The sequence below is a fragment of the Lissotriton vulgaris genome, chromosome 7 (genome assembly GCF_964263255.1).
Source record: "Lissotriton vulgaris chromosome 7, aLisVul1.2, whole genome shotgun sequence".
Lineage (NCBI taxonomy): Eukaryota > Metazoa > Chordata > Amphibia > Caudata > Salamandridae > Lissotriton > Lissotriton vulgaris.
The window spans coordinates 1,627,385,331-1,627,399,768 of NC_141695.1; the positions used below are offsets into that span (position 1 = coordinate 1,627,385,331).

The 14,438-nt window shown below is 46.7% G+C and overlaps 1 protein-coding gene across 1 annotated transcript in view; it reads left to right on the forward strand.

Moving 5' to 3' along the window:
• Nucleotides 1-720: 720 nt before the first annotated feature.
• Nucleotides 721-14,438, forward strand: part of TNNC2 (troponin C2, fast skeletal type) — a 60,248-nt gene continuing 46,530 nt past the window's right edge. The window contains exon 1 of the mRNA XM_086932580.1: nt 721-843. Within this exon, the coding sequence (XP_086788706.1) occupies nt 841-843 (3 nt within the window). The 5' untranslated portion in view covers nt 721-840. The remainder of the gene's footprint in view (nt 844-14,438) is intronic.

The following is a 14,438-nucleotide window of genomic DNA, read 5'->3' on the forward strand; positions in this document are numbered from 1 at the left end:
CCCACTTTAAGCCATTCCTCCGCCACTCAGGGGTGATACATCTTCCCGCATCAGCACCCTCCTGCCGCCAGAGTCAGTGACAACCTCCCCCGCACAGGGCAGCAGCATCCTCGCCCAGCGTCTCGTACAAGTGCCACCCCACGCATGTGCCAGGGCACAGCTCATACCACAGATTCTCTTCTCGGGGACCTGGGCACGTCACGAGCCCTTCGGCACGTTCATGCGGTGCTATTTCAGACCAACTTGTGTCTTGGGGAAGGGGGGAGTTGGAGGGGGTGATGAAGGAGCAGCGAAGAAATGGTTCACACGATACCCCGCCCCTCCCTCCACCCCCCCCCCCCCCCCCTCCCCCGGTGCCTGTAAATTCTAAAGCTATGGGTCCGGGCTGGGCACATTTTATGGGGCTGCTGGCTCCGACGCGTGCTTTATTTTAACTGTTTGTTCCAGGGGCAGACCCCCGGCCATGTGTCGCCCCCCCATCAGCTGCTCCTCCGGGGAGTTTATAATTAACGCCCCCACCCCCGCTGCCCTACCTGATCGTTTCTTCCAGCATCACGCACACACAGGCGCCCCATAAATCCCTGCAGCTAAATTTGGTAAAATGACTCTGCCACCAATCAGGGTGCCTCCAGGGGGCGGCCTGGCCACTCAGAGCATTGTGTCCGAGGGCGCCCAATCCTGGGGGGTTGTCCGGGGCAGCTGCTGGGGCAGGGACAGTACAAATTTGAGGGGGGTCTTTGGACAAGGAAGTGGTGTGGTGTGCCAGGCTGAGCAGACTTCCAAAGGATACCTCGTCACATCTCCATCATTCCCTGCTGAGGCGCGAGCAACACTATCACAATGGTAAGGGGCGAGATCAATCGAACTCAAGGTGTGCTTCTATAGCGCTAAATAACTGTCGACTTCTAAGCGCTATGATAGCAGACAGCACTGAACGGTAGTTATTCGTCTGTGTCTGAAACACGATTAGCAAAGTTAGCCCATCGTGCATAGACAGTGCTTGAAAGGGAAAAATAGAAGTGCAGGTACTCGGTCCCAGAGTACCTGCTTGTTTCTTAGAAGTGCCGGTACTCTCCAAGTAAAAGTATTACATTTCTTTTCAGAATTGCTGGTACTCTCCTTCTCAATACAATTCAGTGCCGGTACTCCGTACCGGTCAGTACCGGTCCATTTAAAGCTATGCGCATAGACCCTTCATACTCCATTACTGCTTGTCACCCGAAATCAGTGGTCCTCTTGTTATCTGAGTCAAGGAGGATGAAAGGCTGAGTCGTCTCTTCCATGAGCCACACCTATGCCTCGCACCGGGCTTTTTCTTGCGCACAGCAGAGATGAAGGGCGACGGTTTCAGGGTCGCACCCCTTTTGCCTCCGACAGATCTTTTCAATAATACCCATCACTTTTGATTTTTGGAACGTTTCCCTCAGAATTCCCGCCAGTTTCCGCAGGAGGTGCATAAACATACTCGACTATCTTTCTGATTTGAAGGCTCAGGAAACAGAGCATCCATGGATGAGAAACGTATCAGACAGCGGGCTCGTTTTGTAGTAGGCGTTGAAAGCGATGACACCCCAATATTTTAATTCTCCGACTGAACAGTGAGGTACATGAGGCAGTCTGGGAAACATCACTTAACGACATCATGTTTGCATGGCCCGTACTGCACCCGATTGCAGCTTCGAAGCGCTATACACATCAGCAATGTATCTGCGTTCACGTCGATGTCACTCCTTTTTTCGACATCGGAAGAATGAAAGACTCAGTTGGCCTCAATCAGCCTAGAACCCAGCACGTGCACGCAGACAGTGGCTGCAGCTGGCGCTCCACCGAAAGAGCTGTCTAGGGTCGGGGTCGTGAACACTTACCCCCTCCTCAGGTGCTTTCCCATCTCCAGGACAGAACAAGCGCGCAGACTCGCATTTTGCGCGCGCACCTCGGTGCCCGTGTGAGTTCACTATCGTGTGCAGGATTGTGAGGTCAGAACATGCTCTGGTGCCAGGTGGCACCACTACTACGGTCAGTCAGTCTCTTCTCTTACAGCGCCAAGACGCCCTCGGGCATTCAAGGGCTCTACAAATCACAAAATCAAATCAAATCAAATCATGGAGAGTGTGATGTTCACAGCAGGCACGGGCCGAGGGGCGCCCACACGCTGTGGCTGTCAGGATATATTTAATTGGAAACAGAGGGACAGCAACGCGGGGCACCCACACCCCAGGGGTGCGGTAGGCACCCAGAGAGCTCAGTAGCGCCGCCGCCGTGTCTCGGGTCATAGTGTAAGAGAGGAAATGCTCCCGCACCCCTGACAGCTGTATGAATAAGATACAGCGATAAACAGAGCTCAGTGGCCTCCGGTGCCACTGCACCTGCTGCACCAATTGAAGCCACATACCTGAGAGAGCTGAGTTCGTTGGCGCTCAGTCTTGGAGTGAGGGCTGCTTGCCACAACCAGGAAAGAGGCCAAGTGGGGGACAGCACGGGGGCGGTGGGGTGGATCAGGGTGCAGCGACAGTGAGGCATGGAGTGCGGTGTCTCTCGGAGTGCGGGGACAGCAGTCCAACCACGGGTGCACGGCGGTCAGACCGAGTCTGCTCAGATGTGGTTGGATATCTTGTGGGCGCGAGGGTTTGAAAACCAGAGTGGAACTCGAGAGAAACCCGTCCGACAACATGTTGCTGCAGCGAACATGGTGCACAAGTGCATAGTAACAGTGAACTTTTTTTTGCATAGTAACAGCTTGAGAGAGGGTTTGTGTGAGGATTTATATAAGGTGGTGCTCATAAAGGACAAGCTCGTCAAAAACGGTGCGGGGGACGTGTGAGAGTCGACGTACATGTACGGGAGAGAGTCTATGTCAGAAAGTGTGAGTCTGAAGCAGGATGCGCGTGTCTGTGAGTTAGACGTCGTGCATTTGCGCCAACGCGCGGGAAAGCTGTCTGATTGATAGTGCGTGCGTATGCCCGTGTAGATCACCGAGGTTGTGCAGAGTAGGTTATGGCAATAGTTGTCATTGCTGATTGAAGACCCCCGGTTCTGTTTGTTGTTGCATCTGAGAGAGAGTGCAAGAGTCTGTTTGCGAGTGCGAGGTAGCGTACACGTCATAATAGCTGAGAGTGCGTGAGAGGGCACGTGTGGCGGCAGTGGTTAATTTGTATAAAAACAATAAGTGCTAGGGCTCTAGTCAGGAAGCAGCTTGCACCAGCCCATTTCTCCAGTTACCCGCCTAAACCAGAACAAACTACTAACCATTAAATTAGGCAGAGGATGTGGCTAATGTCCAGAGCTGCCAATGGAGCTAGGGAACCAGGTTCGCGTCTGGACGTTGGCTCAATGTCCTATGATTCTGGGAAAATCTCTTAATCTCCCTGTGAATTAACTTGTCCTTAAATGGTGCTCATGAAAAGCACTAGTGTTGATGATTACGTGCTTCAGCACCAGAAGCCACCGGCTCAAATTAAGCACTGTCTGGCGTTTAAGAAAATGTTTATGTGTATATGATGCAATTAGAAGTGTGTGTCAGACAGCGGAATATTGTGTCTCTGAGTGTGCTTGTGAGAGAAAGACTAAGGGTGAGCATATTTGCGTGAGTGTTTGTATTTAAGTGTGTTTGTATGTCTATGTGCGTGAGAGTGTCCATATGAATGAGTTTGTGTACGAGTTAGTGTTTATGTGAGCAACAAGGTGATTGTGTTGGGGTGTTGACTCTCACTGTTCTCTAGATCATGTGGATACAGCCTGGTGTCTTGAGTGACCAGGGCTATTTCATAGACAGAGGGGAGCAGGGACCTCACCTCTCATCTGAGAAAGGGAGGACCACCCCACCTGGTGGAGTAAAGCCAGGATCCGGTACATCACCGAGGCTGGCTGCCCTGGAAGCAGGCGCCCTGTACAGAGAGGGCGGGACCAGTGTCCATACCACTGGAAGGGTGAACCAGAATGGAGGATTCTGTCTTTAATTCTTTTGTTTAAAATCCAGAAGAATCTCTAGTTCTTAAATTAAATTTAGTCGGTGATTCAGATGGTCACGGTAGAAACCTAAGGTACTCAACAACAACAGATTATCAATCCTGTTTATTTCCTGGCCACAGAGTGGGGTTTGTATGTCAATACATTATGGAGAATAAAAATTGAGAGGAGCGGGGAAAGTGGCTTGAGCTAACTTCTCCGAAGATGATCTTGAGTTGAAAGGGAGGTTGTTCTAGCCGGTCTGGAGAGATACTGGATCTTTGGCCACAATAAATGTACCGAAAATGTTTGCCCTGCCTGTGTTCAAGCGTATATTTGTGCGCATACCGCTGCAACTATTGAAAAAGCAATCAGCTCTTTAGTGCTTATTATCTCTGAGGTGGAAAGAAAAACCCATGGTTCTAACGGGCGCTGTAGAAGTTTGAGTTGAACAAATACCTTTTGGAGTCCGGGATCTATGCTTTATGCTTCATCGCTAGTTGAGGTGGCTTACTAGGTCCAGACTGGAGACCCCGTTGGAGCGTAAGTGATCAGGCAGCTTTTCCACTCACCAAAGAACATGAACCTTTTCGATAGGGTGACCCGATCTTGAGAACGAAAAACCGGGATATTTGGGAAAAATAGAAGAAGGACTACACTTTTTCACCCCCAGAATGGCTCAGAATGACAGCTGTCATCAACATAGGATCACAGAAGATGCATTAAGAAAGTACATAAAATGTAATTTCTACAACCAAAATCATACCTATTGATTACATTGCTTACTTATAACAGTTTCTAACTAGCAAAGCTTTAGATCACCCCAAAAAGTGTCTTTCACTATTTTAAGTCAACATCCTCTAAAAACCGGGGCATGAGCCAAAATTTCCGAAATCTGCTGGGACAACTGGTGAAAAACCGGGACTGTCAGGGCAAATCCGGGATGTCTGGTCACCCTACTTTTCGATGGATTAGTACATTGTAAAGCAGCAATACTTCCTGTTTGTGGCAGGGTTGACAAGACCTGGGACTGTCGAAGGGGCATATCTGATTCCTCATTATGAAAAATCCAAATATCAGGCTTAACACTGTTTTGAAGATCTTGGTATTTGAGTCTGGGAGAAGCATATTTGGCAGTATTATTGCCATGTTCCACTTTCCACGCTCAAACGACTGCCCCATCTGCATTACAGGGTTTTATCAGTTGATATTATGTGAAGGTCTCCGAGCATCAGCCTGCATGGTTAAAGGGGTACCTTTGGATGTTTTCCCCGTGCCCTTACTTTTATGGGGTAGTGTGATTCCCGCATCAACGTTGAACAAATTATTGATATTACCGGTCTTTGTTCATGATGGTTACCTCCCGGGGTATCAGGTCAGAAGAACTGACAAGTTGCAATTCTGAACTTGAGTTATGAAATAGTCTGGCTTGCACTTACCAGCTCCGACCCTGAGACTCTCTGTGCAGAAGGTTATTTTTTGGAAATATTACACACCAATTTGGTCAAAATATTACATTATCTACCACATCTTATTGCAGAGTTGTGCACCCAAGTGGTAATGCAATGGAACGAGATATTTGAAGTACTTCAGTTCATATCTCACACTCAGCCTAGGGCCTTTGTTTGTTTGTCAATTTCCCACTGCGATGGTTCTCTTGATCGAATGTGTGAGGGTCTCTGCTCTATGCGCCTTTACTCTATAAACTTTGGCCGTGACCAAGAAAATGACTTACACGAAGCAGCAATCCATGCATAAACCTAAATCGAAAGATGTTGTGAAGTTTTTTGTAATAACATAGATATGAAAGAAACTATGCAAAATGGAGACACATGTCACGTAAATCTAATACAGCGTGGAAAACATTTGAAAATTATCATGTTTATTGCTTAGAATACATCTCTGTTTTTGGTTGAATGCTGTAGTGAGATAGGGCACACATTTTTTGTTGTTGTAAATATTGTTTTATTTTATGATTGTATGTCTTCCTTGTGAACTTTTATGATTCATCTGGAATCGAATAAAGGTTTCTGACTGACTGAGATAGGGCACCCTCCTACCACTGTGTTGTCCTGTGGGTTCCTTCGTTTGACTTGTTTTGTCTTGTCTGCTTTTGGGGGTAGCTTCTGGGATCAGGCGAAACATATGGGCTTTTAAATTGAGGCCACCGTTGGTGTTGTATGTATTTGCTGTTTTGATTTTGAATATAGATGTTTATATAAAAATGTTCATTGTTGAGCCTTATTTATGCTTCAAATTCGCAAAACCTTTTCAGTACAAATGTGATTGTTTCCTTAATGAATAAAACGTGCATACAAGTTATTGTTCTATGTTCTGTCCCATCGTAGGACAGTTGAGCTGCAACATTTGATGGCCAGTTTTTAAGACTGTGGCCCATAGTCGTGGAGTCTGTCAGGAGGGCGTGGCCCCTGAATATCGAAGATGGGAAATTGTGGGATAAGAATACTGAGGACTAATAAAGTAGCGAGAGGAAAGTTAGTATAGGTTTTCTATACCTAACTCGACTTATGTACCTTGACTAAAAAACACACACACATACACACACCTTCTCTTTAAGGTTGATAGATGGGAAGCTAGGAATAGTAAGTCTATACTTCCTATATATGCACATACCTTTCATATCCTCGTGGAGAAGTGTGGCTCACTTGTTAGATGAGGCAGACCTGGAAGCAGAGGTCAGCCCGGGACCAGGGTTGAATTCCCGGCTCGGCGGGGTCTTAAGTCCTAAAAATGTCCACAGACTCGACAATTCTCGTTCCGGTGCCTACTCGATTCACAGGTTCACACTCTGTGACTCTGGGCAATAGCTTGCTTAATCTCCACAACGGCCCCTCGCGGCGGGATGCCTGGCTTTCACCTTGCGGATACCCTGCTGGGGTTATCTCACAGGGGAATACCAGGACAGGTTCCCTAAGCAAGCGCTTAGAAACCGCTCGGTGATTTGCGCTATATAAATTCCTGTACATTTACATTCAGTAGTACAAGCCAGGAGAAGTTGAGAATGTCTGACCACTCTCCTCTACTCTGGCAGTTGCACAAAAGTCCATGTGATATCAGTGTTATTGATAGGTCTGGTACCGGGGTGCAAGGGAATACCCCAGACCTGGAGTCCGTTAGTCATTATACTGGCTCAGAGAGGCAGATATTAAACAGCATACAATATGCACACAAATCACACAGATATTTTGTGGAGACTTGTCTTCATAGAAAATCTTCTTTATTCTTGATGCACACAGCCAACGCGTTTCACCCACATGGTTCCTTCCTTTGCGAGTTATCCAATGTTCTCAGGAGGGGTTAAATAAAACCGTCCTACTCTCCAAGTATTGCAAGTGCAATGCACCCACACTTCAGTTTATTCCATGTTCTGTACTCCTCACCGTATACGGCGGGAACGGCGATTTGATCATTCACCCAGGTCAACAAACCTGGGTGGATTATCAAATTAATATGACATGGATCACTGAATAAAAACTGAACATTGGAGGATTGCCTATCTACATGCAAAAACGTGGAATAGAGTATTCCACTTTAGCCCTGAGGAAGCCCGTGTGGGCGAAACGCGTTGGCGGTGTGGATCAAGAATAAAGAGGATTTTCTATGAAGACAAGTCTCCACAAAATATCTGTGTAATTTGTGTGCATATTGTATGCGGTTTAATATGTGCCTCTCTGAGCCAGTATAGTGTATAGTTTGATTTTAGGTCCTGTGGCAGTGGACCTACAGAGGTGGCCACGCTCTAGTTTGATCTGTGTGGATACTTATAGTGATCGAAGAGTAAGTGCGGCTGAAATTGAGTTCCCTCGCTGCCATTAGCGTTTTTTTTTACTGGAGTCAGTTAGTAGCTGCTACTAGTATTGATCGTTTTTTGTATTGACTAATTGTGTCTTGGTATCAACAACGACGGGTGCGGTCAAGGTCGGTGGGGCAGGGCGGTGGGGATGTTGACAGATGACGGAATAGGATTTATTTCATTAGCCCTATTCCGTCGTCTGTCCCCTGTCCCCTAAATAGATGCCTGTTATTTTGGGGTTGTGAACTGTTCTCCCATAAACTGTCATCTCTGACAGCCACTATCATCTGACAAAAGGTTCCGTTTCCCAAGTTGTTAACTTCTCCTGCCTAAATTCCTGTGCATTCCACCCCTGCTCTCCAGTAGAGTCGAAGAGCCCTTCGCTCAGCTGACCTCCCCACTCCCCTCCATCAACAGGTGTGAGATGGAGGGGCAGTAAAGGAGGAGGAGAACCATTGTCAGCTGTTGTGCATTTGTTGAGTGGGATTCCAACGGCACATCCCTTACTGCTTACAAAGGAGCTGTCGACATTGTTGGCAATTTTCATTATTCTCCGATCACAAGTGGTTGTATGTCAAAATACAGAGGGCAAACTATAGACCTACCCATTTATCGATCCCAAAAAACAGACTAACCCATATCATCAAGGTAAGCATGTGAAAATATAGATTTATTTAACTCCATATCTACTTCCCTCGCCGTTAAGGCACGTTGATACAGTGGAGCCGATATATATATATATATATATATATATATATATATATATATATATATATATATATATATATATATATATATATATATATATATGGTCTACATTAAAAGCTTGCTTTGTAGCACTACACCCACAGGCAGCATACTATATATATATATCTATGCCTGGTCAACTGGAATTATGCAATAATACGGCTGCATCGTTTTCTGCATATTTATAGATTTGCCACATAATCCGTAATCTGCAGCATTATCTGCAGAGTTTAAAAACGAAATTGTTTCTAGCTCCAACGGATCAAAAGTTACCAAAAACTCAGCAAAGCGCGTAGCAGCGTAGTAGAAGACCCTTTGAAAAATGTGACCGGTCACATTCCTGTGATTTATCACTGGATTCGTAGCTTAAACGGATACTAATGAGATGACATTTCTGGCCAGATATTTTTAACATGTAACAATGACAAAATGAAGTAATACTATCACAAATTGTGCAGCATTATGCCACATAATTTGACTTCTCCTGCCACACAATTTAGTCACCCCTGACGCAGAATTTGATCTGACCCTGCTGCATAATCCCACCGAACCTAATCTATTTAGGGCTCCTTGTACAGCAAAAATGTAGCTAGTGGTGCTTCTCATCCTCTTGTGGTTGAAACTTCATAAACCATTCGACCTGCAAGCTCATGATTTAGAAATAAGCATCTGTTATTTCAGTGCCAAGATACCCATCTGGGTGAATGTGGCGCTTTACCAACTACCCATGTCAAGTTATATGTTTGGTGAACATTGTAAAGTGCAGGTTGCCAAGAGTTACTCCACCAGCTTCAATTTATAACCCACTTTTGACACTCTAGGGGTCAGCATCCCAACTCAAACATCTCAAGGGCAGGGTCTCGTGCCCCCCGAACTATAGGGTCCCATCACCCCTCAACAGACTGTCATCCTGTGTCCACAATGCTCGTTCCATCCAAATTCCCAGCGAAGACATTTTGAGAATCTGGTGTCCTGGAGAATTTAGGGCGTCTTCGCTAACTCCTGCGGTTACCGTTTGCTCCACAGGTGGCCCAGAGAGTTGTTCGATTTCAATTTACACCTAAAATTGATCAAGAATGATTCACCTATAACTAGCCACATCTAGTCAGGGCTACCATGTCAATGGGAGTTTTGAGGCTGAACAATGCCAATTACTCCTACTTGGGTCTAGGGATGTGCTAAGGCTTTTTTTGTGCAGTTTTGCCAATTTTCGTCCTCTTAAAATGTTGCAAACTTTTCCAGTCTGCCTTCGCCTGGTTCAACAGGTTTTTTCCCTTGCAAAATATTTCTCTGCAATTTTTACTTTGTGAAGATTTCCAACGCACAATGAAATTGTTTGTCAATGCACAGGAAAAGAACACTAAGGGGCCCATTAGAATATAGGGCGGATCGCAACCGCCCTCATGGCGGTGGCGATCCGCCCTACTTCCTAGCCCGCCCGTCACCCATTTCCCCCGCCATATTAGTATGGCGGGGGAACCGCAGCAGACGGGCAAACCGTCTGACTCTTTTCCGCCCAGACATCGAGTTGACCGGGCGAAAAAGGGTTTCATATGGAGGCGGTGTCTGCTAGACACTGCCTTTCATATAAGGCTGCAGGCGGGAGGGACGCCGCCACGGAAAGGCATGCGGTTTTTGTGTTTGGGGCCCGTTGCGGGCCCCTAGGATGTTGGTGGGGGCACATGGGGGGTACCTATGGTACCCCCCAGCAGTTCCATGCACAACATCGCAGGCACCGCGCGGGGCCTGCCATGTTGTGCATGGAAGTGCACAACATGCCTTCCTGGCATTGTGGCGGGCGGTGCTGAGTGCACCACCTGCCGCAATGCCAGGAATACAGGATGCGTCTGACACTGTGGCGGGCGCATCCTAATTGTCCCCATGGGACCCCCGCCCTTATGGCGGGCGGTCTTTTTTATGTGAGGATGTCCTAATGATGCCCTAAGGGTCAGTGGGGTGGCCAGTGCCATTTTAAGAATGTTTGAGTACTTGGGCCAGACATATTTTGATGCCTGCTGTTCCGACCAACTCTAAATTTTACTGCCTCTTTTCTGCTAATTTAAAACGGATCCATCCATCCATCCATCCATCCATCCATCCATCCATCCATCCATCCATCCATCCATCCATCCATCCATCCATCCATCCATCCATGGGACAGAGTCAAACGTATAGGTAGAGAGGTGCCGATAGAAACATCAACAAAGGTAAGCTAGAGAGGGAGAAAGATCTCATTAACTGGGGGGCCCTTTGAAGGTGGGGGCCCATGGGACTTCCCGCTTTGCCTATGCCTAGAAAGCTTCTCTCCGTAGCCAGTGTGTCATGGGGCATAGTGCAAGGAAGGAACCTGGTCCCTGGCAACTGTCTGAATTGAAAAAGACATCAATATTCAGTGTTCTGTGGGCCCTCAGGGCTCTATGCCCCGGTGCCACTGCACCTGCTGCACCAAAGGAAGCTACGCCCCGGACTGGGGTCCTCTTTACAATAACCATGGGCATCCCAATCTGGTTCGAGCTGGGAGTTTGCGATTGGATGAGAATTCCCGGATTTGCAGTCATTGACGGACCTGCGGGTTTCACCCCAGTCGTTTTATGCTTTGTAAAACCTGCTGGATTTTTTTGCGATAAAAAATTGCACCGTTCCTGGTTGTGACACGCCAGAATGGAGGCAAACACACATTTGAAGCTTAGAAGAGTGCAATACTACGATCTTGGATTTATTTATAATGAGGGCCCATCAACTTTCTGCAAAGTCTATCTGTTGGGGACTTACTTTGATAGTATTAAATAAGGCTATGCGTGACCTGCGGCGTCTCATAAATTGTGGGTCTCACACCTACATGGCAGGGAGCAAAACTTTGCCAGGGTGTTTGGATGAAAGCGCTGCAACATCGCGCACGCCTACTGTACCTTCAATCCTGCTGAACAACACACCCACATCTACACAATGTTGCACTTTAGAGAGAAGGTGCAGAGAGGCCTGCACCCCGCCCAGTCTCAGGATCAACACACCCAAATTATTTTATTTATATATTTTAAAAGTTTGATATAGCGCTAGCTTGACCCGTAGGTATCAGAGCGCTTTACATACACACTGTAAAAACAGAAGAAAATTGCATTACATAGTAGGGAGGCGGTAAGGAAGCAAAACAGAGATAAAAAAAATACAACATGAAAAATAGGTAAACAGTGCAGGGGAGGGAGAGATGGTGCACTCCAGTGTTCTCCAGCCCCTGGAGACCCCCGCTAGGCGCTATGAGCATAACACCTAAATATAATCATGCTTGTGAGATGTGAGGGGCGGGGAAAGGGTCAAACAAGAAACATGAAACATATTTAATTTGATTTGATTTAGATCTCTGCTGAGGTCAACAAATACAAAATACATGAGTTTCAAACAATTATTATTATGCACTTTACAACCGCTTTTAAAAAGTCTTTAAAAACATGAACAAATTATAACAGACAAATTCATCAGGAGACGACTTGCAGAATATGATTAGACTCGAGCAGAAGAGAAATTATATCTAAAACAAATGGGCTTTATGAACTGATGCCTAGCCTCTACCAGAATAACGTTATAAAAGAGAATAATCTGAGGTGGGACTGCACTAGGGAGGGGGGCTTTCTGGAGTGTGAGGGCACAACCCCAGGGTAAGCAATACTGGGGTGGTTGGGGCCAGGGGTAGAGGGAAGAGTGGGGTGGTGGATAGGGAAAAGAGGGGGATTCTGGAGATGGAGGAATATGGGGAGAGGACATTGGAGATGACTGAAGGGGATTGTAGGGGGAGTTATACTGTTGATAGTAGGTGGGAAAGTGGAGTAGAAGCAGTGCTTAATTTCAGCCGGTGGCTGCATGCGGGCCCAACTGCACACATTTTTAGATATCCAGCGCATATTTTCCTTCACAGACTTTGACCCAAAGCAAGAGAGAGCGAAACACAAAGGGAGGAAAGAAGGGCAAAGAGAAAGACGGAAAAACAGTAAGAAAGTGAGAAATCAGAGGTGAAAAGGAACCTGTAAGATTGAGATAAAGAGGCAGGGAGTGTGTGGTGGTGGATGAAAGCGGTATGAGGTGGAATCAAGACTACGCAGCCTTGGCATTTGACAACCCGGACATTCAGCACTACTGGCTGCGGGCTTCTCCGCAAAACTTCGGGTATCAGCACTTATTCTTTTACAAACTGAGCACTGGGTAGAGGCAATGCTGGAGACACTGGATAGGAAAGTAAGGGGACAGGGAATACTGAAAATGGTAGATAGGTTAGTAGATAGAAAGGAATACTGCAGATGGTGGATGGGAAAGTAGGGGGATGGAGTACTGGAGATGGTGAATAGTAAAGTAGGGGTCAGGTAATAGTGGAAAAAGTGAATAGGAAATTAGGGGGACAGGAAATAATGGAGATGATGGATAGAAAAGTAGAGGGACAAGGAATACTGGAGAGGGTTAATGGCGATTTAGGGGGACAGGCAATCCTGAAGATGGTGGATAGCAAAGTAAGGGGACATGGAATACTGGAGATGGTGGATTGGGAGAGGGAAAAGAGTGAACAATAGAGATTGCAGCTAGGCAGAGAGAAAAGAGAGTGAACCACAGACATGGTGGATGGGGAGATTCAGAGGAGAGGGAATAACAGAGATAAATAAATAATTACAATTGGGGAACATCGAGATTGAGGGACAATTACAGGTAGAGGATGGTTCTGCTGCCTGAGTGAATCTCAAGGGAAGCGAAACATGAGATGGCGAAGATCTGAAGGAGGAGAGTGGATGCCCCCGGAGGGAGGAGTGAAGTGCTGAGGGACTGCTATGAAGATGGTGGTCAGGTGGTGGCCTCGGGTCCTGGCGGGAGCGAGACATGAGGCGGGGAAGATCTGAAGGGGTACGGTGGGTGCTTCGGAGGGAGGAGGGATGCTGGGGGGAATGCTTGGAAGATGGTGGTCAGGTGGTGGCCTTGGGTCCTGGAAACTCAGCTCTATTCATAGCCAGGGACAGCTGCCAGCTTTACTGCAGGGAGGAGCAGAGCGCATTCTCAAGCAGCCCTGTCAGGGCAGGAAGGGGGCGGGCAGGGCACTGGGGATGAGGAGAGAAGGTGATATTCGAGGACACGGCAGGACCCGAAGTGGGTACGAGGAAAGGGTGCTGGGCTACTTCCCCTCGTCTGCTCCTTGCTTTTTCCATATCTTTGCGTCCTAAGAGCCAAATTATATCAAGAACGGCGATAAAATTATCGCCACTTTAGCAATAGGAAACTGCTGCTAAAGCGGCGATAAGGGGCTTGATAATATGCCCTTGTGAATTCCAATAGAAGCCCAGGTTGTGGTGTGAAGGACATCAAACCTGGGCTTCTATTGGAATTCACAAAGGCATATAATCAAGCCCCTTAACGCCACTTTAGCGGCAGTTTCCTGCCACTAAAGCGGTGATAATGTTATCGTCGTTCTTGATAATATGGCCCTCTTTGTCTAGGGTGGCCAGATTTTGAGAAGCAAAAATTGGCTTTAGTCTAGACATAAAAGTAGGACTACAGCCTTAATTCTTTTGTGTAGCCTTGTAAAAAAAAAAAATATATATATATATATATGTATACATATATATATATATTATGCACACATTTACAAGGCTACGGTTACATAACATTAGCTATGGTAACACCTCTACCCTGAGCCCCCACACCCTCCTTGCGCTCTGTCAAGCAGTTAATTTCCTCCTGCGCTGCCTGAAAGAAACAGATAAATCACTTAAATTATTTCAGACTTTAGTGGAGTCTGTGGAAAGGAAAGCATACATTCAACTCTGCATTGCAGGATGACTTGACCTTTGTCCCAAAAACCAGGACACGTATTTAAAATTAAGAAAAGCATAGGGACACTGGGACAGTCCTCACAAAACCATGACTGTCCAGACAAATCCAGGAAGTTTGGTCACCTTAT